The 26,371-nt window shown below is 44.7% G+C and overlaps 2 protein-coding genes across 3 annotated transcripts in view; one reads left to right on the plus strand and one right to left on the minus strand.

The window, feature by feature from the left end:
• Window positions 1-1,584: 1,584 nt before the first annotated feature.
• DNAI4 (dynein axonemal intermediate chain 4) lies at window positions 1,585-21,229 on the minus strand (the record flags this gene model as incomplete). The annotated part of the gene is given in 19 exon segments (XM_082766057.1): window positions 1,585-1,734; window positions 1,787-1,899; window positions 3,696-3,898; window positions 4,786-5,012; window positions 5,682-5,780; window positions 6,459-6,580; window positions 6,781-6,938; window positions 7,995-8,146; window positions 9,893-9,979; window positions 11,346-11,596; window positions 12,770-12,961; window positions 13,457-13,606; window positions 14,759-14,898; window positions 16,381-16,537; window positions 16,764-16,873; window positions 18,553-18,599; window positions 18,601-18,738; window positions 19,679-19,838; window positions 21,207-21,229. Coding segments are annotated over 19 exon segments (2,679 nt in total).
• MIER1 (MIER1 transcriptional regulator) overlaps window positions 20,504-26,371 on the plus strand; it is a 32,713-nt gene continuing 26,845 nt past the window's right edge. Inside the window, exon 1 of one of the 2 annotated variants that reach the window (XM_082766244.1) lies at window positions 20,504-20,903. Coding sequence is in view for 1 of the 2 variants with exons in the window: in XM_082766243.1 (XP_082622369.1) it covers window positions 21,228-21,236 (9 nt within the window). In the remaining variant the exon portion in view is untranslated. Of the gene's footprint in view, window positions 20,904-21,195; window positions 21,237-26,371 lie in introns of those variants that run through there. The other variant, XM_082766243.1, reaches the window with a different exon arrangement.

The raw sequence follows: 26,371 nt of genomic DNA on the forward strand, positions 1-26,371 counted from the left end.
CCAGGTGTTAGCACAGCTTGAGGGACTCCGGGCCTTTTTCTGTGACCCCAAATGACAAGGGAGGTGACTTCTCCCAGGGACATCCTCAGTTGTGCACCTCCCCATCTCCCCTGCCTGGTTCTCTGGCCAAGCAGCAGCCGCACACCTCTGAGGAGCCTGCAGTGCGTGCAGGAGGGCAGCTGGGCAGGAGAAAATCACATCCCGAGGGGTGTTCGTGGCCAAAGTAGCCATCCAGACCTGCAAACGCTATGCTTCCTAGCGTGCTAAGTGATGGGATACAGCCCTGCAGCACGTGGAGTGTTTGAGCATGGTGAGCTTGTTGGAACAAGTCGTGGAGAGCCATGGAGCTGCTCTGTGCCTCGCATCCATGGGTACTTGCCTTGCAGACACCCAGGCGCAGTGAAAAGGCCCCACTGCAGCTGCAGCGCTCTGCATCTGTCCAAAAGGCATGGAAAAGAGCAGGCAATGGCTCTAAACAAAGCACCGATAGCTGCAGAGCACTGTCCTGGCCATTCTTTTCCTTTCAATAAATATCTGAAAGGCAGAAATGGGTGCACTAAAGCAGCAGGGAGCAGCCCTGGGACCAGGGGCTGGCACATCAGCTGGTGTCCAGAGCTCGGTGTTGTTCTGCGTGTTGTTGGCTGCGGTTGCTGTGAGCTTCAATTAAAAATTATTTCAATAAAATGCCTTAAAGAAAAAAAACAGTCAGAAATTCCATATTTGAGAACAAAATACATGAGGAACTTCGGGGATTTGTAGCACTTCCTAGCACCACGAGTGTTTTCCAGCACCGTAACGTTACAGTTCTGTGACACACAGTGTGCAGGGTGAATTACAAAATGTTACAGCCTTGACAGAAAGCATCAGTGAGTAAACAGTCATGAGCCCTGATGAAAAATATATGGTGCATTTTGATCTAATTTGTAATAATGATTAACTAATGATTAACACATGATTCACCTTAATGGCTGGATGTCTTTGCGATGCACGAAGATTCATCTCACGTCAAGGCTAAGCCTGCGTGCAGGTTGTGTAATGTGCAGGCTGCAGAAGGAAGTGAATGTTAATGCATCACAAATGATCTTTAACTTCAGTGATGTGTTTAAATGTTGGGCATTTACTGGGAGCCTAATGAGAGCCCGAATGTCCTGTATCTATAAAATATATGTCTCCCCACGTAATGCTCTCAGGAGCTGGCAGCTATTGCCTTTGCCAGTTGACAGGCAGAGCACTTCACTGCACCGAGCTCTTGTGACAGGGGATCTCTGCTGTGCTGATCTCTTCTGTGGCTGTAACCTCGCTCATGTTCTTAGCGACTCATCTTTAAAAATGTTCCCGATTTTGTGCAAAAATCCTCTAAGGCACCATGGTGCAGCTGGTGGCCCGCTGGGCATTTTGTGTGTGTGTGTGTGCACCAATGTGTGCTGTGTTTCAGATTCTTCTGTTCTGCCCCCAAGCAGACAGCCTGGACTGCTCCACGCTGACCAGAGCTCCCATCCCAGCCCTCGCTGTCACCCAACAGCAGCGGTTGCAGCAGCGGAAGCACCCTGACCTCCCGGCTCAGGCTGCAGCTTTTCTACTTCCTCACCAGTTCCCACCAACAGCTTTCGGCTCTCCCGCTGCTGGGGAGGGTCTGGGGGAGGTGGTGACGTTTCTAAAAGCACAGATCTGGCTTCCAGAGGTGCTGAAGTCAATCCTTTGCTCCACAGCCACGCCACTGTCTCGTATGAGGATCTTTGAGAAAAGTGTCAGCGTGGAGCACAATGAATTTAAACTGTGATTTTACGTTGTTCAGGTTTGTCAGGGTGAAGAAGTCAGCCCCTAATTCTGCCTGCTGTGGGGCAATCTGCAGGTGGCAGGAGCACTTGATGCCTTTCAAAGCGTGGCTTTCAGCCTTAGCTGTGGGTTATGGGGTGGCAGACAAGGCGGATCTGAGACCCCGACGGAAGATAAGGACTGCAAATGGCTGTGTTCTAGGACCTCAGCCTGGATTTAGGGGGTATTCTGTTTCCTGATGAGTGGCCAGCACAGGAGGGGATTTGGGGCATTTATGCTTTTTGAGTAACCCAAGGAAAAAAATACTTTAATGGAAGCCTTTCTATTGCCTTATCTGTATTACAGGGGAAGCCCTCTGTGTATTAATACAACAGCCTGATCACGTGAGGGGGGGATTCCTGGGGAAAATTTCCACCATTCAAGATTTCCAACGCATATGGTTCCAAATATAGATTTTAATGAATTTAAAAGCAATAAACACTTTATGATAATACTACCAGAAGTCTCTCCTACTGTTTGCTGACTGGGAAGTGGTGTCATTTAGCTACTGTTAAGTAGTTAGAGCAGGACTGATTACATCATATAAGGCATCAACCTGTAAAATAAAAAAGTGAGATGGAAAACAAAAAAGGCTGCATGGCAGTGCGATTGCAGTATAAAAAATGCAAAAATCCTATTTACAAACTGATAACAGAATCGCTTGTGTAATGAACATCCAGAAAGCAGGCTGAGGCAGTTTGTATTGTGTTAGCTGATTCTTCTTTGGCCTTTTGTGAAAACTATGCTCACCTCTAACAGAGCTTCTTGAAAATAGCACTTCTTGGCAGGCCTGTTTGGATTGCATCTGTAGCACCATACTTGGGCCATAAATATACTATCTTGTTTATAAAGCAAAATAACTTTCAAGGTGATACATGTGTGGTAGCTGTACTTAGAAGTGATTGCCCCTGCCATAATAATCTTTCTTTAGTACTAGTTGTACTAATGAGAGGGTCTATGCTCATTAGAACCCTGTCTAATGAGGCTCTGCGACTCAGTCCCCAGTTGTACCACATCTCTCAAGTCTGAAATTAAACACTGATATACCCAGAAAATGATTCCTATACTCTTACTGGCTGAAAAACTTTTGTTCAGAGATCTTGGACTGCTTCATGGTAACTTGTAGGGGAGAAAACAAACAAACAAACAAACATTTATTTTACGTTAACAATGGCCTCACTTCCAGTTTTTAAGGGAAGTACTTTCTTGCTCTGTGGTTTACAGTACTTAGCAAATGAGGCTGCTAGTAATTACCACAACTTCTAAATGCAATGCTAGTAATCACGAATTACTAATTCTTAATTCCCTAAGAATGAAAGTTAGATTAACACCAGCATTTTCATCCTCCCAAAAAATTGTTTAGTGTTTTGCACTGTGTAACTCAGAAGTGCTTTTAAAAAGTGCCAGTGCTATTTTACAAAGTGGGAATGCAAGTCCAGCAAGGCAACGCTCCTTGCTCAAAGCTGAAAGGATGAAGGGAGAGCTGAGTTCATCAAGCAGTACAGTTCAGGGCTCCAGGACGTGTGCAGGGAGATGAGGTGAGATTGTCTTACAGGCAGCCAGGAGAGGGCATGTCGCTCCTGCACTTACCTGCCTTTCGGGGGGAGCTTGGGCCTCCGGCTCTGCCCCGCGTGTCCTCCTGAACCCAAATGTGGGGAACCTCTGAATTTGCAATCAAGTGCAACCTGAAGTCTGAAGTTGACTTACCTGTTCCTTCTGGTTTGAGAAGTTTCTGTCTGTGTGGCATGCAGAAGAGCAGGAACCACCTCAATTTTTAATCTGGTCATCTGATTGTATCCGATTCCACCTATTTCAGTATCTACTAGCTAGATCGTCAACTAGATTCTTTAGCAGAAATCCCTTTCTGAAGAACAAAGTACCAGACACGCAGACCACTGAGGACCAGCACCTCTTCCTAGGGAGCCATACCTTAGTACTGCTGGAAGCAGCCAGGTTCTGCAGCTCAAACACGCTGACTTCTCCGTGACTGTCTCCTACTAGCAGGCAGTCGGTGTTCTTAGCAAAGAGGACAGATGTGAATTTTGCTTCTGGGTTGCCAGAGTGAGTGATCACAGGGTCCAGGCTGCAATACAGGAAAGGCAGATATTGATGATGATAAAGGTAAAAGTGCATTTGCCTGGAGTGTACTATCACACAAAGTCTAGTGGTAGTGCAGGCCTGATAAACGCCGCATGTTTTGCTTTTTATTTTCCAGCTTAACTCCAAAAGTAAGACGTGAAGGTGGGATTTTTGTTCGGGTAAAGAAGTGAGGCAATGTTTTGTTTGTTCTCTACCAAGAACAAAAATTCCAGCTGTTATTAACTAAGATATCCTGGTTGCCTAAAATCTGTCCTGTTGCCTAATACTTGGGCGGACTATGTGTGTGTTAATATTCTTACAATATGAATAATTTGCTTTCTGCTAATACAAGATTCAGTGGGTTCCCCCTCCACTGCTTTCTTAATGCTGTCATTATTACTAAATAATTCATACTAGCAGTAGTACAATGCCACGGATTGACTAAGATTAACTAAACTTACATAAAATATGAGTGATTCTCAACTACTTTGCAATAGTGGGAAAACATGAGATGTATCCGAACCTCTGACAATCTCTCATCATTACAAAAGGTCTGAAGTAGTTTGGTTTTGTTATTTTTCTTTTGGCTGTAGATGTGCTAGAACCTATCATTTTTGCAGCAGAAAAGCAACTTTACCCTCTACCATTTTGGAGGGACCCAGCTTCTTCTCTTATAATTACAATTCTCTGATAACTAGCATTTGTTTTTACAAAATGTAATACTTCTATCAGTAGCTAAGCAAGCAAAACAAATGTCATGGACTTGTAATGATCTGGTAGCAATACTGATTAAGCAATAATGTTCAGCCTCTGTTCTTTAAATTGTTTCAGAATCTTCTTTGAGAAAAGAAGATTGTTTCAGAATCTTCTTTGAGAAAAGTAGTTACTTACATGCTGACACTGAGATCCCAAATTTCCACTCTGCTTTCATTCACTGCTGCAAATATAAAGACTGATTTTGGCGACCACATAATGTCATGAACAACAGTGGTGGTGGAACTGAAAGTTAAAATGGGCGTCTGTGAGTTCTGGTGCCATAACTTAATGCTCCAGTCCGCAGAGCAGCTCAGGAACATGTCAGTGCTGAACGGATTCCAGGCGACTTTGTACACAGGACCCTTGGTGTTTGGGAAGAAACAAAAAACAACTTTGTGTTACTCCAGAGCTACAGCCTCATGGGATGGCTTTTAATAGTGCTCTCTTCCCACAGACCTTTCACGGAACTCCCAAACTGTCCTCTGACCTTAGTAGCAAAACCAGCATTGTTTTATGTGTACCCATAGGAAATTAGGATTCAGCCAATGTGATAAGAGAAGAGAGGTCTTGGGAACAAAAGCATTCAGCTGATTCTGTCCCTTCACTTGTTGTTAGGAGAAGCTGATGCTGAAAGGGCAGCTTCTTGGATGAAGCAGAGACTTGTAAAAAATAGGAGGTGCTGTTAAAGTTCTGGCATTTTTCTTTCAGATGTAAGCTATTTAACTGTGGTTTCCAGGACAATCGAATCACTGACTGTTCTATTTAAACAATGCCAGAACTAAAGCTTTAAAACAGTTTCTAGTACAAGCTTTAATAAATTACTTTAAAAAACGCTTCTAGTGTAGAAAGTAATCCTGTAAGACTGTGATACTTCATGCTACAGGAACTCATTCCTTGTGTAAGAAAAGAAGTTTAGTTTTCTTTCATTGCAGGTGTTTTGTTTAGGAACTAAAAGCAACGAAACCATTAATTTGGTAAACTTTATTGAGTACCATTTCTGCTCTCATTACTTTTTTCTATCCATCACTCACCTTATGTCCTTTGTATGTCTCCAGAAACTGCTGATCGTATGAACAAGAACACTTGTGAATAAGACCCTCTTCTGTTCCAGCAAGATAAAAATTAGTGTCCTGAAATGAAAGTAAAAATAACCTAAGTTGGATTAACCTACTTATGACTTATCCAAAAATATGTACAGAACTGGGTGAGTCTGGGCAGTGACAGTCCTCTGAAGAACTAAGGTGGAGCTGCTAGGACGTTGTGGTTTGGGCTGCCTGCATGTGTGCTGTGCAGCATATATGCCTGATCTTTGACTCCTGAAAATCTTGGATTTTCTGTGATTCATGTGGATGAATGCATGGAGTCTTCAAACGCTCTGTGCACATACACACGCACACACACACACACACACACACAAATCAGTTGAATTGCACTGGTAAGCATTTTTGGAGAGGCAGAAACATCAGAATCCAAGACTTGGGATATGCTGAACAGCCAAATTCTCACAGCTTTGACCAACACATGGAGGAAAGCTACCACAGGATCTAGCCCAAAGCAAATGTGAGTAACATGGCTGAAACAACTCAGCTGCTCACATTCAGAGATCACCCACGTGGTTTACCCTATCATCCAGTTGGGGTAAAACTGTTACGAGCTAAGAAGTATTTGTTTCAAAACGAAATATGCTTTAAATGCCAGTGCTGAATCCCAGGCTAGTGCATATTACAGTAGCTTGCGCTGAGGATTGGACCTCTGCTGCATAGTTTTCCTGCACAGTACTTTAGCCTCAGTGGACTTGCTGAGCCTACCTTTGGATGGAAGTCGAAGCACATTCCAGCTGCCTGCCGAGATATTGGAACTAAACTTTTCCTTTCCTTCTCACGTGGTAAGTTTTTCTTCTCACTTCCTGCTCGCTTTATTTTCATCAGGTCTGTGCAAATAGCAAGAGTTTTTGTCAAGCAGATATGAGTTATTCATAGCACTGTCATATGCTTCTCTGGAATTCTCAACAGCTCTTAAATGTTTTGCTTATAATAACTGTGTATAAAGAGTGTCACCTGAAATAAAATCAGGCAATTGCTATTCCAGGTATTAGCCCTGTGCAGAAAAGCTGCAGGGGAAAATGCTTACCAGTGCAATCTAGTTCCTTCTGTACAAGCCACTTGGTTAGTCGGCCATCTGCTGAGACAGAGATTAATCTCTCTCTCTTGTCATCCTCTGCTGTGTTGCCGTCCTGTTGCAACCACTTCAGTTGCCATACAGGACCTGTATGACTTTCTGAAGAATCTCTGGGACAAAAAACAGAGAAGATAAACCATGTATCAACAAAGACAACGTTTCTGAAAAATAATTGGGAAATAAAGTAGAAATAACTTTCCACTTTCTAATGAATGTCAAGTATTATGATAGAAATGCAATTTAGATTTTCTTACAAGTATGTATCTCCCAGTACCAGCTGTTTACACCAGGATTTATTTTTTTTTGTTTATCAGACATGTTTTATATTCAGTTTCAGCACCCTTTTTAATGTGTAGACACACCTTTCATTGATGCCTGATCATTAAATCAGTCCATGTCCTGTAGGAGAATTCCCTAGACCTGGTGAGCTGCCCTCAGGCCGAATGTCTCCCTCATCATCCCTTCTCTCTCATTTCTTTGTAATTCCTGCTTATCTCACTTATTTTTGATGTCTATGTCTTGCTCCCTTTTTTGGCAAGTGGAATCAGTGAGAAAACACAAAAGCCACTGCTAGTCTCCAGTAAGTCTTTGTTTACTGGAGCAGGACTGTCCTACTTAGTACATGGCGACTACATCAAATCATAAGAGGTGGTAACTTGCTGCACTTTCTTAAAAAGCTAGAACACAGTACTGATTTTCCCCTTCCAATGCGGGGAACTCGTTTTGTATCGGTGTTAAAATAATGTAAGCATTTAGTGGCAGAAAAAAAGATGAGAGAGTGATGGCAATGCAGATGGAGAAGGGCAGTGTCTGAGGATTTGGCTGTATCAGTGTAAATAGGTGGATGGAAAAAAGTCTGGTTTCCCCACTCTGTCCCTTCCTGGGCAATGATGTACTATTACAGATCTTTTGCGCCCTCAGTTTTGCTCCCAAAACCTCTACTATTTGAGAATACCACGTGTTAAAAAAGGCATTTCCAGTCAGAACTGGAAGGTACTGATGAGAAGTTGGAAATGAAAAAATACACAAAATCCCTGAGTATTCACAAGCAAGCTTTACTTAGCAAGCGTTGCTATTCACGCAGCAAATAACAAATATAGGAATATCCATAGCTGAGAAGCTAAGACCTGACCACGGTGGGATAAGACAACAAATCGTAGCCTTACCTGCTATTCAGAATTGCAGTGGTGGTACAACTCCGCACATTATAGATGGTGATGGTACCGTTGTACATCCCAACTGCTAAAAGGTTCGGGCTTGCCATAGAAAAATCCAGTGCAGTAACACCATGCTCGCACTGGAAAATACGCTCTGGCCACTGACCAGTAGAAAAATACAAGAATGTTTTGAGTTAGTTTCTTAATTTACCTTGGTCTTCTCAACACTAGATAATAAATTGCCAGGCCATGCTGGGAAATTAAAGTACTGATGGCCATAATGATTACTTACAGACAAAAATTAGGGATTATATTCTGAATGGTTCCATTTATTATTTCTTGGTGTGCTGATAAAGATAGGGAAAAATAAAGACTGTGCAGAAATATGACACTGTGAAGTAGATTCCAACCGATTACCTAAAAAACAAGTTCCCTAAGATTCAGCCTAGTGCAGTGTGGGGGTTTTGTTGTTGTTTGTTTTCTCTTTAAAACAAACAACATTTTGTTAAGTTCTTCCAATTGTTTTCTATCTTGCAGTTAGAAGGCAAGTGACTTTCTAATGGCAGAACCTTAGCTGAAGATGCAATATAATCTAACGTACCTCGGGTAATCTGTAAAACCAGAATTTTTGTGTTATTTTTCCTCATAACCAAAGAACTGATTCAGCTCTGCTATAAAGTTAAACCCTTACAGTCACTGCACTGATCTCTTGAAATGTGAAACAGCAAAGTATCAGTTTGCAAAGAACTATATTTCAGCATGCATGCAAGGTCTAATTTCTTAACATTAGGCACTTGAGGACTATCATGATGCTAGGGAAACATGTTTAATTGTTGTCAATGTGATAACGATGCATCAAAAGTTAGAGAAGGTTTGAGCCTGCATGATTTAAATTAGTCTAATGCACATTTTTGGCCAAGGGAAGTTTGTAGAATAAATCCAACTGGTGATCAGATAATTTTTACTGTGTCGTTTTGTACTGGAAAATTCCAAGATACTTTTAAAAAAATGTCTAGATTTAAAAGAAAATCTGAAAGGATCACTTTTCAGGTGCATATATAAAAATGTAAATATTACATCAATGAAATCTACTGTCTTTTTGCCACTGTTATGAAAAGTTACATTACATATTTAATTTTGTATATTTTTCCTTCAGGCTAACGTAGAATTTCATTGTATAACAGAAAATGGATTGGAAATGATAATCTTTAAATTTAAAATATGGATGTATTGTAATCAGAGTTTGCAAGAATTGAACAAGTGTTTGAAAAACAAAAGGTAAATGGATTGATTTTCACATTTTCTGTGCTCAAGACTCTTACAGACTAAAAAAAAAATATATATATATATATATTTTTTTTTCCAGAAAGATCTGCACACCTGGGTTTACCCATAATAATAACAAAACTGATTTATAGTCTTGGGTAGGTTGCCCTAGGAATTGGAAATGGGATATAGAGGTCTGCGTTGTTAAGTTGCCTAAAATAGACTGGTATTACCTGAGAGCTGTAACCATCTGTTAGTTGTTTGGTGGCCTACGTACAATGAGTGCAGTTCCTGCAAACAGATATCCACGTTACAAAACCACCAGAACAGTTGGCACCTCTGCTGGCACTGTGAATTGAGAGGATGGACAGGTGCAGAAACTAAACTGCATCCTATAGGCACTTTCTTTGTGTGAAGACTTAAGCACATCGCTAGGTAGTGCAGTCAAAATCAGTTTTCTGGAAATGTGTGGTTTGGGCTAGCAAATTAAACCTTACTGGCTAGATCCTATGTTTTGGGTGGACGGTTGGTTGGTTGGTTTGGTTGTTTGTTTGTTTTTGGAAGAAGGAATTAAATGTAGCAGAAATAGTACAGCAGGAAAATGCACTGAAGAAAGAAAACAAACTTGATACTGCTGTTACCATGGGGTTCTTCAATGACCAACAGCACGCCAAGCCTTTCTTCTGTTCTTTAAAATCAAACGCTCCATAACCAACAGCCAAAAGATCCTAAAAGCACAGATTAACAGATGTACCTCAGTTTAACTTGACGTTCAGTTGTACATTTTTAAAAGGCAACTTTCTACTAACAGTGACACTGAGTGCAAAGCTCGGAAACATGTTTATATTGTATGCCAGCAGCATAACACTCGCAAACAGAATTTCTAGAATAGTAGAAACTGGTTCAACTAAAAGGGCAATTATAGTCACTGTCGGTTGTGTTTGCAACCCTTTCTCCCCAAGGCCATTAAAAAAATAAGTCCCTTTCCAAAGATGGATATACAGTATTCTACAAGTGCATTTTAATGTGCAGTGTTCAATAGAATATTTAATACTAATTTTACTCTTCCCTATCAATGTTAGCTATAGAAGAAGTTTCAATGATCATCTCAAACTTAGCTCTCAGCTGTTGATGGTGGGGTCTGATGAATTCCATTCACTCTTTTCCATAAGGAAAAATAAGAAACAGCATCAAGACTTTAGTCTTCAACTCCATTAGTTATAATTTTGCTACACAAAACAACCCGTTTGTGAAGCTAATATTCTGAAAGTAGGTGGGTATTTGTTTGCCTTAGAATGCTAAGCCTAAAGTCTGTTAAGTGTGTCATACTTCATTACATTTGGGGATCTGGTGTGTTTACATTATGCAATGTTCTCCATTTTCTCTTTTTTTCCCCATGGGGAAATCTGAATGGTTTTATGTTTCTCATCTTCACCTGCTTTTTACCTTCCTTCTACGCATTATTTTTGTTGTAGCTCTAAGAGAGCTCTGTTGAAAAACTAAGCCTTACGTTACTCTGAAAGTGGAGATGTCCACCTCCAGTGGAGATTCTCACCTCCACTGAAATCAAATTAAATAAACTCAGGCCAGCTGCTCAAAAATCTGCACCTGTTATTACACATCTTCTGCTTAAATCTTGATGAATGCAGCTTTCTTGGGAGATTGCTATTAGAAACAAAGATGTGGTCTCTAAACCGTCATGAATAAACTCCATCGAGGGCAATAGTTCAGTGGCAGGGGTTTATACTTCGACTTGCAATTCTGTAATAGACCAAGTTTATTATCTTAATGTTGTTGGTTGGGTGACTATCCATGGTAAAGTGATGTATTCTTGACCAATTAAAGCTGTTGTGATACAGGTGTAAGGAAAGCCTAAGGCAGCTGTCCAACCTGTAGAATAATGTAGTGATACTGCTATAAGAAAGGACAAAATACAGATGTTGGGATGCAAACACAACCCACCTGACTGTAGGGATGCATCCAGCAATTTGAGATCCCTCCCAGCAAAGTATATAAAAATCAGGAGTTGATATACCCTGACAATCACGTACACCTCTACGTAAACAGCTTAGAAGAAGCAATTTGTTAACTCACTGGGTTTACTTTGTTCCAAGCCATGCTGCTCACATTGAGACCCTTAGTTAAATCACACGTATATGACCATAGTTGTTCCAAACTGGGAGGTACAGTTTCTTCCACGGGTTTATTTAGATCTGATGGAATTGATGGGTCAATAAGTGCTTCCTTCTGCTCTTCCTTATCCTTCTTTCCCTTGTCATGCTCTTCCCGTTTAGCTTCTTTCACAGCAACTACTGTACCGGCATTGTCTGATGTAACAGAAGGATCTAAAATGCATAAATACAGTAGAATCTGAATAATTACACTTCACCTATTTAACTCCAGTCATTCACCTCCCAGAAAAAAAAATGTCATTTCAGCAAATATTTTACAGCAAAAATGAAAAAGGGAAGATGTGAGGCATTAAAACACCCTAACTACTAAAACTATGGTTAAGATGGTGACAGGACCATAAAAGATGTCTGGATCAGGCTGTAGTGTGCCAGTTATGTTCAAGGAGCTTAAAGAGTGGATTTAGCTACCTAGCAACTAGCAGTTATGAATTTATGTCCACCGCACCAGGAATGTTTCTAATATCTTGTATTAAGAAAACTAGTTTAAACAGGGTCTTTATCAAGTTGGATACCAAATTTTAAAGGGACATACTTAAGCATTGATGTTGTAACACCTTAGCTAAGTTACATGTACCGTAATGAAAGTTGCTCGTTATTTGGCAAAACTAAGTGTAGAGAATATTTTTAGACTGTTAAGTGCTTTTTTTGTTTACTTTATGTAATATGCAAATCATAAAATGACCCCAGATCACTGTTAACAAAATTACAACACAATAACTGTCCTAGTGACAGAACAAAAGTCCTAGTCATTATCACGCTCCAACTAGCCAGTAGCCAGTTAGTGACAGAATATAACAGGTTTGTTGCCTGTGAATCTGAAACTCTGTATAATATAAAAAGGTACAATACTGTAAATCAGTTTGAATCTGCTTTTTCAGAATATTCTTTTTAATAACACAGGAATTACAAATTATTCCTGTGTTAACTTGGAACTCCTGTAAAAGGTATCAGTCTAGACCGATTTATAAAAAATAAAATAAAATAAAATAAAATAAAATAAAATAAAATAAAATAAAATAAAATAAAATAAAATAAACCTTGGAGAAATAGCAGAATTATTGTATCTTAGCTGTCAGGAAACAAGTCTGACCAATATCTCGAGTAATTCAAGCTCTAAACACATTTATTCCGTTCTTCCACCAAGTATTGTAGGAATGTCTGTTGAAGTGAGTGTAAAGCTGCAAAATTGATGTTGACATTTCATAAACTCTTTTGTCTGTTCTTAAATGACCTGTCATCTGTGAAGACCATCAATGAGGGACACCTTGACATTCAATAGTATGCAAAGCCTTGTGCTGAAAATGGGGTAGTCAATAAGAAACTAACCTATAAGGACAGGAAATTGTCGATAAGCTGCGAGTTTGGGTTGAAAAATATTTTCCATTAGAACCCTCTCCATGAAAAATAAATCCTGCTGAAATTTTTCTGATGTCAATATAGCTTCTAAACGGTTTTTCTCCTTTTTATGGGTTCTGGCAAGAGCAGCACTTTCCAAAGTAGTCACAGAAGTTATGTTGCCTGAAAACAGATAATATTGGAAAATGCAGTTTTAATGTGATAACATTTTGCACATAAAAGTCAGAGATAAGCAGTCTCCTCTTCCTCCCCTGCGAAAAGTGTAGAAGAACCTGTCATCAAAACATCCCTCTGCTATTATTTTTTTCTTGCTTTAGTTTTGTGTTCTCTTACTGCTCAAATGTTCAATATGATGAGATACTTCTAGAATTTTTCACCATTTGTGTTTTGCTTCTACTTTCTACTTTACAAGTAACTTTGTACCATCAAACTTTGTAAACAATTATTTATCTTTATTTAAGATGGTTTATAAAGGGAGTGTATAGAAAAGGTCTTGGTGTAGATCTGTCTGAGAATCTTTAGCCATCTCTCCTTCAAGTGCCAGACAGGCAGACCGAGCATTTTTTTCATGTAGTTTGTACCATGAAACAGAGAGATATACATGGTTTAGAAGGATGAAAACACTGCAGAAATGTAAACCTCCTAGAAAAACGTTACCTCTGGCAGAAGTCACCAATGCAGTCTGGTCATGCTTTTTAGTTGTATGAGATGTGCTGCTCTTCCCATTTGTGGCTTCTCCTTTTGATGCAGATTCTATTTCTAACACATTAAAGGAATCATACAAGTCCCAGGAAGTGACCACCACCCCTAGAAATTAATTATATGGTATTATAAAAGCCCTTCATTTCTGTACATCGTTATAAAAAATTACAGCTGAGCAAGATTTACTTTTTATACAATACACCCAACTGTTTGGCAGGGGGGCTTCAAAACTGAGGGTCAGACATTAGCAAGAGCTGCTGTGTGACCACATTGGCTGCAGCACGGTCTTCTGGGTGTGTGGGTTCCCTTCAGGGGGGCCATCTCCCCACAAAACTGCTCTGTAACCTTGCCTATGTGTGCTCAGCTCTTCCAACATGGGTTGGAATGAGCCCTGCTGACGCTGAAGGCACACAAAAAGGGGAAGATTTGTTTTCGAACCAGATTAATATGTATTTTACTTCTTCCTTTTGATATTTTTTTCACTCATTTTACATACAGTAAAAAACACAAAGCAAAAATGTTTGGAATAGCATTCCCCATAGTTTTCTTTGGCCTCCCACACAAACAAAAGATCCATAGTGAGCAAATCTCAGCGCGCACACACACAAAAACTTGATATTTCTTCTAAATTTTTTACAGCACTGAAGTTGAACATTTTGTAAAACTGCATTTTCTTGTGAGACTGCCAAGATTTTCTGTTTTCCTCACTATTTTAAATCTTATAACAGAAGTTTTCTTCTTTGCATTATGACAAATAGAAATGCAAACTAGTGTCACTAAAAAGTTAAGAGGAGAAATGGGAACTGTTTACTTTCATATTTCAAGGGCATAGATGAATATTAGGTGAAATTCTGCCTCCTAAGAAGCACTCTGTTTGTAAAGTGCAGGCGGGACACAGCAGCTCTTAGTACCAGTACTAATTTTCAAGTATTAGGAGAGGCAGAGAAGGCCACCACCATCACACTAGCCTGTCTGAACTTAAAGCTCTGGAAGTGAAAGTTGGTGAAACATCTTTTCCTGCTTAGAGATGACAGAAAGAAAAGAAAGGTTTCCTCACTGTCCTACCTGTGTGGGGGGAGTCTTCTGAGGTCCCACGCCTAGCTATATGCTAATGTTTTCCCACGTTAATATTTAATGAGGAAACAAAATGTAATAATAAACCCAACTGCCAAGGATACAAATGGCAAGGGAACTTGTAGTAAATGGGAGCCTGGTCTTATTAAATAGCCTTTCCTATATGGTACTCAGAGTGTTTACCTTTATCTTCCATGACGATTTTGTCACATTGTACTTCCTTGTTCTTTGCAGCTCCGTTAATGGTTTGCATCATTTTTTCTGCAAAGCGATCATTACCAGGTCTATTTTTGCAAATGTCAACATAAATCTTATTACGCTCCCTTGGAAGAAAAAAAAAAAAAAAAGTGTATATTTGCTTTCTGAAAAACATTTGCATTCAGCTTCTCAATGTCATTTAGCACAAGTTGAACAGAAGAGTATAGTCCATGGCATTAAGTTTATTGCTCTTTTTTTTTTTTGTAGGGGGGGGTAGGGGGTGTTATGGATTTTGTTTCACTCCACATACCACCTCTCAGCAGCTATTTCTGACTTTGAGATGCTGTTCTGAAATAGAAATAGCCTGTAGAGATGGGCCTTAGCAAAAATCTCTACTCCAACTACCTTTGAGCTTGGGCAGAACCCAGATGAGTTCAGAAATACACAGCTCTTGTCACCTGGGAGTGAAAGGCAGTGCTTCCAAAAGACAAAAATGAATTAGTACATTTCTATTTCTTACAGCCCTCAGGTCTGCAGAAATGGTCAGTGGGAACTGTGAAGCATTTTCTACTATCTTGGTTTCAGAATTCTAACAGCAGATGTGGATTATACCTGGCCTTAATCCACCAACAGGTTGCTGCATTCAGGAACAGTCACTGCCTGTTCCTATAGAGTTGGCACTATGTGCTGTGTACACCAGCTACGTCTGATTCATAGAATGAATGTTCTTCCTCTTCCTTCTTCCCCAAAAAATTACTCCAGTGTGATTCACAGACAGTGGGGGTTGGAGTCCTACCACAAACTTCGTATTTTAGCAGAAAAAAACTCATTTATTTAAGCTGTTTAACTTGCCAGCTGCAGTAAGCTGCATCCCAGCTTTTGGGGTTTACGTCTACAAAAGCTGTGTGACAAGTCTAGCAGTCTGACATCCATCACAGACAACGTTGCTGCACTCTGTCACAGTCAGCTCCTGGGTAAAAGCCAAAAAACCTGTGCCTTCTGGGTTAACTCCCTACCAAAGTTCATGCCAGTTCAGGGAGGAGACTCCGAAGTGGAAACAAACCAGGTATTATCGAGGGGAGGCATAACATTTTAAAAGGCAGGATCAGCTGTGGTGGGTGAGGTTTCTTCTAGCTAGAAGCACTGAAAAGAGCTTCAGAAGAAGCCAAGAGCTGCCTAGGTTGTTTCTATCTTTGTTATTAAGAAATTATTGGCTGTAAAGCTAAACATTATAATCAGTCCAGAGGTTTACAGTTTCTTATTGTTAAATTATTAAATTCATGTATACCCCACTTCTCCATCTTCTCTTTCCCCCATTCCCTGTGTGTTCTCTTGTCAGCATCCCCTGCTTTTGCTAATCTGCATTCATTTACCAGTGAAAGAGGACGTGAACTTGATCAGCAAAATGGAGGTGTTAAAAAATGTAGACAGTCTTGTCAAAAGAGAGAATTCAGCCCAATATGGCTTCAGACAAAGATGAAATGGCAGGCTGTAGTAGTCAAAACACCGAACCTACGTGTGAGCAGCCTGTTCAGGACTTTGTGATCAGGAGAAATGGGGTGTGCTGAGCATGCTACACGCATGTAAACAACTACAAATATACGTACAGAATTCTTCCCGCATCTTCTGATTCTACAGACGCCACAACAGATGGCATATCCAACATCCAGATAGTTTCCGTCTCCGTGAGATAAATATCCACTGTCCTATCTAAGTCTTCTTCTGTCAGCTGTTCTTTTATCTCCTCTGGCCTCACCTGCACATCTGACAAATTATGTGAGGTTAGCAAGCGAGACTTTTTCTGCTCTACCTTTAAAAGAAGGCAAATTAATTCTAAAAGCGTGGCAGCGATCAGGAGCCAAAACTTGTGAGGCACTGGGTTTCTTTGTAGTGCTGGGCATTTCGCATGCACCGTGACTGCAGTCTCTCACAAATCTCGGTGCTGCAAAGAACAGTTTAAATCTGTAATTATGCAGTGTATGTTCTTTACCAGATAAGCTAACATCTGTGTCTCCTTGAGAGTCAGGTTCTACATTTTCATCTAGTATGGACTCCATTGGTGATGCGTTTGGTTTAGAAATACTGCTGCTTCCACACGTCCTTCTGTAACAAAGAAATAAGCAGAAATGGTACGTGAGAGTCCAGATGTCAGTTAGCAAAGCGCTACAAAAATAGCAGCGTTGTTATCAGGATAAACCACAGAAGACTGTAATAGCACACACAGGAATGCCTGCCTTGTGAAAGGAGTCATAGAAGGCTTTACAAAGAAAATAATGAAATGGATTGAAAAAGACTTTAAAAGGAAGAATTCCTCTGACAGCATATCCCAAGGCATTAAATAGCTGATGGAAAAGAAGCTGGTGAGCTTCAGATTCATTCTTAGCATGCAGTAACAAAAAGTGTTGGTTACCTGCTGTGTGATAACACCTATCTACAGATAGCACGGTTCTCAACTGGAATTAAGATCCTCTGGGGCTTTGCATGTGCCAAAAGGTCTTTGAAATACACAAGAAACTCATTTGAAGGGATTAGCTTGTTAAAAAAGTAGATAATGTTCATAGAGGGGATAGCTGTGATAATAACTAGAAGTAAAACTCAAAACTGATGTACAGTTGAGAGTTTTTTTAGCAGATTTCTCTTCCTCAAAAGCTAAGTGTGAGCAACTGTAAGCATACAAGAGGCATTTGAAAAGACATTTTTAAGATTTGTATTTAAAACTAAAGTAAAATCATTTCATCTTTTAAATTAGGAGCTCTAGTCTCCAAAAGGGACGTAGTTATTTTTCAGGAGATACTGTGTATTTTATGTAAGCCGTTTTTTGTGTATATTTACTCCTGCTCAATATCCCTACCTCTAGGATTACCCCTTATGATCAGCCACCCTAGGAAGCATGACAAAGTTCTCAACGAGCAATCTCTCTTTCTCAGAAATTACAATGGCATTAACTTTGCCAAAGAAAACATTAAATAACACATTTAACTTGTAGTGTTTTTTTCTTCCATTGCTGACTTTACTTGTCTTTTAGTCCCCAGGACTAAATAAATAGAATCTCCTCTCCATGCATTCTGACTGTGTACACACCATCTGACAAAGTGCTGTGGCTCATTATTTCTCATTTTAAACACAAAAGAGGTTTTTAATTAAGTCTTGACGCATTCCAGTTTGCGAAGACAGAAGTGTGAGGAAGGTAGAGCTGGGGCAGCATATGGAAAAGCTGCAAGGGCCCCTTGTTAGCTGTGCAGTCTTGCTCAGACAGCTGGAACACAGCTTCCCTTACCGTTGGGATAGTGCTTCATCACGTGTTTGTGCAGAGGTTCTGACGTAGCTTTGCATGCAGGCCTAACCGGTACAAAACCTGTAGGACGGAGGTCTGCATTTTCAAACTGTGATGCATGTTCCATCTCTAAAAATGGTCCATATTAGAATGTTACATAGAAGAACGTGCTTTAGGAAGGAGAATTTGAATAAAATTTGAAGTAACACAGCAGTGTATGCTGCAGTCTGCTTTTCAACTGTTGTATCAGCGTTCAGCAAGTTCTTACACAGAACCAGCCTTAGTCACCAGCACTGATCGATTGCACTTATTCTATTTCTTACTTTTCCTCAAATTTTAAATCATGACTATGACAAGTAAATGTATGTATTTTGGTAATACAGTATAACTGATAGCCCTGCACAATTATTCCAGCTCTCCTCCCCTCTGAAGAGCAGATGTGTGACTCTTGCAGGATCGGTACTCTGTGAGACAGGAGCTAGGAGGCAACAGCTAACTGACTTACCTTGAGAAGGGGTCTACAAAACTACCATCCCCTCCTGTCTGATGCATGGGAAAAGAGAAAACCTGACCCTGTGGCCCCAGAGCAATCACTTGATGCTAGGAGCTTGGCTTGCCTGGGTACAGCAGCATCGGGATCTGAATGGAAGAGCGGGTGGGGTGTCACGTCCTTTCCTTCATCATCAAAAACCTGAAGAGATGTTTAAATAATGAGAGTAGTTTCATTGCCATCCCAAAAGTGACAGTGATGACACACACAACGTTTTATCTTATCTGAAACAATGCAGGGCAGGGAGGTGTTCACCCTCTGACAGAGCAGACGGGTAACCCTGGCGTGCAAATGATGCCTAACATGCTAATATCAAATTAACAGTACAGCAAAAGCAACCAGAGAAACAACGCATCTTTTTATTATTATTATTTTATTATTATACTGCTCAAAAGATCACTCTGCTGTAAGGTATTCAGCAAGGTCTTTGAACAGGACTCTCAAATTATGCTATGGGTATCTCCCATTTTTTAGGCAAATGCATATGGATGCCACAGTTACCATATCTCTTGGAGGTTTGAAAGCAGCAGTTCTTAAAGCAGAAGTGTTAGTTTAAGTCGCTTAACTTCAACTCAGTGCAGGCAAATATGTGAAAAAGAACATCATACTGTGCTTAAATGCTTTTTTTTTTTTTTAAAGTAACTACTTACTTTAAAATGCTGTTTTTGTTAATTTATGTAGAATGTATGTTTGGCTTATACAGTGGACTGCTGGGAGTCTCTCAAGTCAGATGCAGCCCCTTGCCCCAAAGCACCAGAAAAAAAAAAACACAACACAACTAATAGAAAGTTTAAAAAAATGGCAAAAACAAAGCAAACCATGTTACTCTTTGGGGTTTTATACAGTGGAGAAACAAGGATGCTTAACTGCTTTGCTTTTATTCTTGCAGATTGTTTTTGGGCACTGATGGTCACCGTTTCGGAATGTATGAAAAGCTCTCAGATCATTTTCTCCACAGCTTTGCAACTTCAGCCAGGCCTTTTCTTTCCTCTTCCCACTCCCACTTCATTTCTGACAACTTTTAAAATCCCCAGTGACTGACACCTAAACCTTTCCAGTGCCGGTGTCAGTGGTTTCTCACCCGCACAGCGTACTTCTCCACGGGAGACCTTTTGTCCGCAGCTTTGCCATAGGAAATGGAGAATTGGCTCCCGCGTCTCGCTGCCCTGCCCGTGTACACGCTGCTTGCGATGCTGCCTCTTCTTTGGATGCCCAGGCTTGTTCCCGATCCTTGTCGGACACTGCAGTCGGGATTAGAAGCAGTGACACAACACATAACGAAACAGAACACAACCACCAAATGTGATCTATGAGCCCACCCATTCCTTAACTTGCATTGGAACCGTTTGGGAGGAGGAATAAGAAATAAAAGGAGTAGCGTGGCTCTTCTTTTTTTAAACTAGTTGGGGTGATGAGTGACAAATAAAACGAGCACCGTGGCTTTTTTAAACCTCTTGGGATGATGGATAATGAACGAATAAGGTGGCTTTTTGGGGAAAAATCCCTGCTTTGGGTCTGGAGGGGCTTTCCTCACAGGTAAGGAGGAGATGGGGGGGGGGGGGGAAGGCCGCAGCGTGAAGCGTATTAATGGGGTCTGCTTGTGCGGGGCTGCGCTGGGAGGGCCCGGGAGGACACAGGGGCTCCCCGGCTTTCCCCACCGGGCCGGATCCGCCGGGGGGGTGCAGGGGAGCGGCGGGGCCCCGCTCCCGGTGCCCACACACCCGGAGAGCCGCCGGGCCGCGGCGGGGCCCAGCATGGCGGCGGCGTTGGGCAGCGCGTCCCGCGGTCACCATGGCAACGCGGCCGCAAGACGCGGCACGCCGATTGGCCGCCAAGAAGGGCGCCGCCGATTGGCGCGGGCGCGGCGCGCGCGGGCCGCGCTCTGCTGGCGCCCGGCGGAGGCTGCGGCGGGAGCGGGAGCGGCGGCGGCGGCTGCGGCCTGGCCCTGCCCCGGCCCCGGTCCCTGCCGGGCCTCTGCGCCCCGCCGGGCTGCGCTGCCCGCCCGCCCTTCGCCGTCAGCGGAGCGCGGAGCTCCTCGTCCGGCCGGGCGGCAGCGCGCCGCCTCCTCCCGCCTCCCACCGCAGCCCCGGGAGCAGCGGGGAGGCGGCCGCCGCCGCTCCGTGAGGTGCGGGAGGCCCCGCGGTACCGGAGCGGGGCAGCGGGGCAGCGGGGGGCTCGGCTGCGCGGAGCCCGGCGGGGTGGCTGCGTTGTGCCGCGCTCCCCACGCGGGCCCGGCCGAGCGCTGAGGCTGCGGAGGAGCCGCGGAGGAGCCGCGGAGCCCTTCAGGACGGCGGCGGCGGCCCCAGGTGGGTACCGGCACCGGCACCGGGCCGGGCGGGGCGGGGCGGGCGCGGCTGACAGGCCGGGGGCGTGGCTTAGCACCGAGTGGGCGTGGTTTAACACCGAGTGGGCGTGGCTCCGCGCCGTGATTGACGTGCGGGGCTGGAGGCGCGCGCCCCGCCCTTACGCGGTGACGTCGGCGCGTGCGTGCCGCCGGCCCCGCCCCCTCCGCCGGCCCCGCCGCGCTGCCCGCGCCCGCGGCGCCGCTCCCGCGATGTGAGGCAGGGCCCGCCCCGCCCCCCCCCCCCCCCCTCAGCACCTCCCCTCACGGCACCGGCTCCGGGCCCGCCATGGCGGAGGTGAGAGCGGAGCTCCCGAGGGAAGAAAGGGAAGAAGGGAAAGGGAAGGGAAGGGAGGGAGGCAGGAAGTTGCCGGGGGCTGAGGGAAGCAACAAGTTCCCGGCCGGGCCGCGCCCCGGCGCCACAGCCCCGCGGGCTCCGGCCTCAACGGGGGGGGGGTGTAAAAGGGGGAGGGGGGGGGGCGCGTTTGGGGTTGTGGGGGCGAAAGGGGTGAGGCTGGGGGGGAGGGGAGGGACTGGGGGGGTTATGGGGGGTGTTGGGGGGATATGGGATGTGGGGGGGTATATAGGGGGGTATGGGGGGGGTATGGGGTGTTTGGGGGGGGGTATGGGGTGTGGGGGGGCTCCATGGGCTCAGTGCCCCTGGGGGGGCAGGGGGAGGTGTTGGGGTGGGGGTTGGGGTTGGGGTTTGTGCGTCCTGACAGGAGCTGTGAGGGCAGCCCCTCAGGTTCCTCAGGGGCAGGTTGGGGTGGCTGCGCGGATATCCCGTCACGTTTCCTTCAAATCGTCCAAAAATGAAAACCGTGAGGTGGTTTGGGGCTTGAGCGGCGTCACAAGGATTGGAAATGCGTGAGGGGTACCCCATAAAACAACCTCACTTCTAGGATGGAGCTTCCTTTCAGCCAGGCTTGGGGAAGGAAGGAGGGTTTGGTGTGGCAGCATCCTACAGAGGGTGTTTCTTGCCCCTCTTCCCTCAAAATTCCTGACTCTATGCGAATTTCTCCCTCGATTTATTTTATTTTTATCTCCCAAGTGAAAGGCGTGATGTGGTGTTCCTCCCGTAATTGGTACTAAATGTACTGATCTGCTCTTAAAAGTTGAGGATCCATCTGTGGTTCTTCCCCCTCTCCAGGGGCAGAGGATCGCAGGTCCTGGCCCTGAATAATTGGCTGGCTGAAAAACTGTGGCTTTTAAACTGCTGTCAGCTGGGAAGTTGGCGAGGGCTGGGGCTTGTGCCGACCGAGGCATCGCCGCGTTGGGGGGTTTGCCTCGAGTTTCTCCAACTGCTTGGAAGTTTTGTTAATTAAACACAGCGTTGTTGGGAAATATTCGCGCTGACTCTGCTCCGGGCTGAGCCGAGGCTCGCCGTGTTGCTGGAGAGCCACAGGCAGGGCGCCGAATCGCTTCCTATTCTGTGCTGTCATGTCGTGCAGCACCGAGACCTGTAGGGGATCCGAGCTGCACAGAGCAGGCAAGGCAGTGGGGTGTGGAGATCAGGCTGGCTTTTTACCTCACGGATGTTCCAGTGTTGTGAGGCTTTTATCACTTGTTGCTCTTGATATTTTACTAAGAAAGGAAGAGGGTGTTTTTTTTTCACCATCACTTTTTTTTTTTTTTAATAAGCTAATTTTTTAGCCTGTTGTGGCTTTTTTTCTCTTGGGTTCAGGGACAGGAGAAACGTAAAGAGGCTGAGGAAGCCGTGAGCCACCTGTGGGTAAGTTTAGTGGCTCGGCTGAAGTTCATCCACATCCACTGACCTGCAGATAGCAGTTGTGTGGCCGCGCTGCATTCTGGAGCTAGAAACCAATCCAAATTTTTAAAAATAGTGATTTAAACTAGTAATAATGTGCTGAGTATGGCTCTGGTGTGGTGTCTGAAGCCTGTAGGGGCTGGGGTGGGAAGGGAAGGCTCCTCCAGCAGCAGCCCTGGGCCTGGAGGTGCTGCTGTGCGAGGCGAGCCGCTGCTGGGTGTACTGGGAGCAGCACAGGCTGAACTGGGAGCGAGGGGAGGCGGCTGGCTGGCAGCCTCGGCCACACCAGGGGCCTGAGACACGGCTGGGACTGGAAGTGTAGGTGGGAAGGAGGCTGCTCTCCTGCCTTCTGCCCCAGTAGAAAACCCAATGTTGGCTCTTACAAAGAAATGTGCCAGGATTCATCGTGAAGTCAGGCAAAGCCCTCAGATGTGTTTTAGAGATCCAACCAGGTTGGATGCTCGAGCTGCAGACCTTACAAGATGAATGGTGTAAGCGTGGAACTTGGTGATGTGACAGGGAAGTTCTCCAGACAGGAGCTCGGAGCCTGGTTAGCAAGCCGCTGAGTCCAGAAAGCGAAACTGAACTACCCAAAAATGCTCTTTCACTTTTGTAGAAACTCACTGAAAAGGAGGAAAAAAAAAAAAAAAAAGGTTGTGAATGAACAGACGTTAATCTGGGTTTGGATTTGGGATGAATAACCTGTGGCAGGGTTTCATTCCAGTCCAAAGCATGCTGGTGGGATGGGTCTGAGCGCTGATACTCTGAAATACTCTGAAGATTGTTCAAGTCATGGTCAGAAAGAAACCTTCTCTCATGTAAGATCAGCTCAGGCACTGTGAATATTACAGAACCCCGCGTTGAGCAGCTTATTGAGCCCTTGTGCAGGGAGCGCTGGCTGATGCGTGCATTTTTTCCAAATACAAGTATTTTAATGTCTGTTTGGAAGAGAAAAATCTGACTGAAAAGCTTGATTAGTAGTTGAAAGAATGTGGTTTTTTTTTTTCAGCCTTTTGGTGTTTGGATGAACGTGAGAGTGAGATTTCTGATTCAGGACGCTTGGAGGGGCGGGGGCAGGCTGGCAGCTGGGACCTGCTGCCCCGTTGCTTTGCTCCGTGGCCATATGCACCAGGCAAGCACTTGCCAAGATGCCAGACTGGCAAAACTTGGGGTAGATGCTGGGGGTTTTTTGTTTGGTTTTGCTGGTTTTTAGTAACTCCCTGCAGAGTAAAGGCAGAGAGGGTGCCTAGCTTTGGTTGGGGTGGGTGAGCGAGGGCTGTGACACCCCCACAATGGGTCGGCACAGCTTGCTGGGATTCCCAGCCGTCAGGGGGCTCGAGGTGGGCTCCTTGCTGCTGGAGGGGAGGTTCCCAGGCCACCTCCCAGGGGTCGGTTCTGAAGCTGGCAAGCTGGAGAGCAGAGGAGCTTCCCCCAGTAACCCGTGGTACTGCCTGCTGGGAAGGTCTGGAGCTGGAACCAGGCACAGGGACCAGCGGGAGGATGTCTTCCTCCTCCCCAAAACACCAAGCCGTGGGGTTGATGCAGCTTCTCCTTGGTCAGCACCCTCATCTCAGGCACTTCTGACCACTCATGGGTGCTGAAAAGCACAGCCCTGGTTGTTGCTGCTCCTGGGTGGGCAGCTGCTGTTCCTCACACCAGCGTTTGTTGGTTCCTCCAACAAACTCCGAGCATTTCTTGCCCCTCAGGGAGGTGGTTCAGCCTGCAGACCCGCAACAAACAACTTCAGCTTCCCTCTGCAGCCTGAATTTGTGGGTCTAACAACTGGAGTCAGCTTCCCCAGGGGTCAGCCCAGGCCGGGGAGAAGCAGGAGCCGGGGGGGAGCGTAATGTCTGGCCACATTTCTGTTACCCAAACGCTCCACGCCGTGGTGTTGAGGTGTGTTGGGCTTCGTGGGTCTCCCTGAGAGCTTTTTGTTTGCATCCCGAGACCAGTTCGGGACGTCACGTTTGGGAAATGCCAGCTAAGAACATTTTTCGCATTCTTGCTCTTTCTATTTTTATTCCACTATACTCTTGCTTTAAAATAACCCACACAAACGGGTGGTGGCCCCCCGGGTAGGAAGCAGCCAGAAGTCAGCCTGCTCCCTGCTGTGCTTCCAGCCCAAAATGCTCCGGCAGCTCGGGAGCGATGCCTGCACACCAAGCGAGGCCCGCGCAGGTTAAACTGAGGTTTCCCGCTGGCTGATGAAAACTGGTGATTCACAGCCCTCCCTGCTGCTGAGCAGCACTTTTTTTTTCCCCTCTCGTTACCTCTGCCTGACTTTTTGTTTCACTTTGGGGCCGTTTTTGCAGCACGCCTCTCGGGAGTGGCCGCGGAGCCGTGCGGGAGCGCCGCTCCCTGCCGTCCTCAGGAAGTGTTTCAGCTCCCCAGCACCCGGTGTGCTCCCTGCTGCCTTCCCTCCGCTTCCCCTACAAGCCATCGAAGAGAAAACAATCTTAACTCCATATTAACGTTTCTCTGCTAATCCAGGCAGGTCCCAAACGGTGCACGGGGATGGTTGCTTGTGGTGCTCGGCGCGTGCCTGTGTCTGCCTTCAGCTGCAGCGGGGTGCCGTCGCTCCGTAGGCTCCCTGTTGGTCCGAGTAAGAAATTTTGGGGTAGTGCTATCTACAGGATTGAAGGTGTCTCCAGGCAAAGGCTACTTCAGCAAGGCTGCAGTTGGCTTCCCCTCAAGCGTGCCGCTGCGGATTTAGGGAGCCAAACCAGGTGTCTGAAAGGCCCGGGTTGATGATCCCAGTGAAATCCTGGGCACCACCTGCTGCCCCTTCCCAGCCTTCTGGTGAAGAGATTTAGGTTATACGGGGTGAAAGTAAGGTGCATTAAAGGCAACCCATGGCTCTTGCCAGTTGGGTGCTGTGTAACTGATCAGGCAGTGCCTGCAGGGCAAAATTTAGACTCAGCTTTTTTTTTTATCAAGTACTAATGAACAGAAAAACTATATCCATTGTCCAGCTGGTCTGGTGTGAGAAATCATCACTAGAAACTGAAACGGAATCAGGATGGGGAAGGGAAAGGCCAAGCGGTGGTGGTGTGGAGGCCCAGATGGACACATCTGAAACCTGGGAGCTGAAACATTCATCGTGTGTTCTGCAAGCAGGAATTCTGGCATGAAGCAACCAAATTAAAAAATAAATTCATCATGTTGATAGAGGCTTCTGTTTCACGTGCAGAAGGGCTTGAATGTCATAGTTTCGGCTGTAGACGTGTTCACATACATGCAAACCCATTAAATGAGGGACAACAGGGCTTGTTTTTTTCATTTTTCTTCAATATATTATTTCTGAGATGAAACCAAGGCACACTGCAGACATCAGAGGCATTTTGCTACGCAGCACAGGCAGGGAGGGCCAGGATGGAACGGAAAGCCTGGCACTGAAATACCCCTTCGTGAAAGGGGCACTTCTGATTAGTCTGCTTACGGAAACGGAGCCCTAGTGATGTTGAAGCGAGGTGGGTACCTGCTTCTGAAGTGACGGCATGGACTCCACACCAGCTGCTTGCGCTTCATTGCATGTGGAGCTATATAACAGGGAACGCTGCTACGTTTTAAGGTGGAGTTGCCAGTTGCTGCTGTGTTTTCAGCGCCCCAAATGTTCTTAAAGCAACTCGCTGCAGCCCAGAAACGAGCTTCGGTATTTTCCTGCA

This window comes from Aythya marila (assembly GCF_965140915.1).
Source record: "Aythya marila genome assembly, chromosome: 8".
NCBI lineage: Eukaryota > Metazoa > Chordata > Aves > Anseriformes > Anatidae > Aythya > Aythya marila.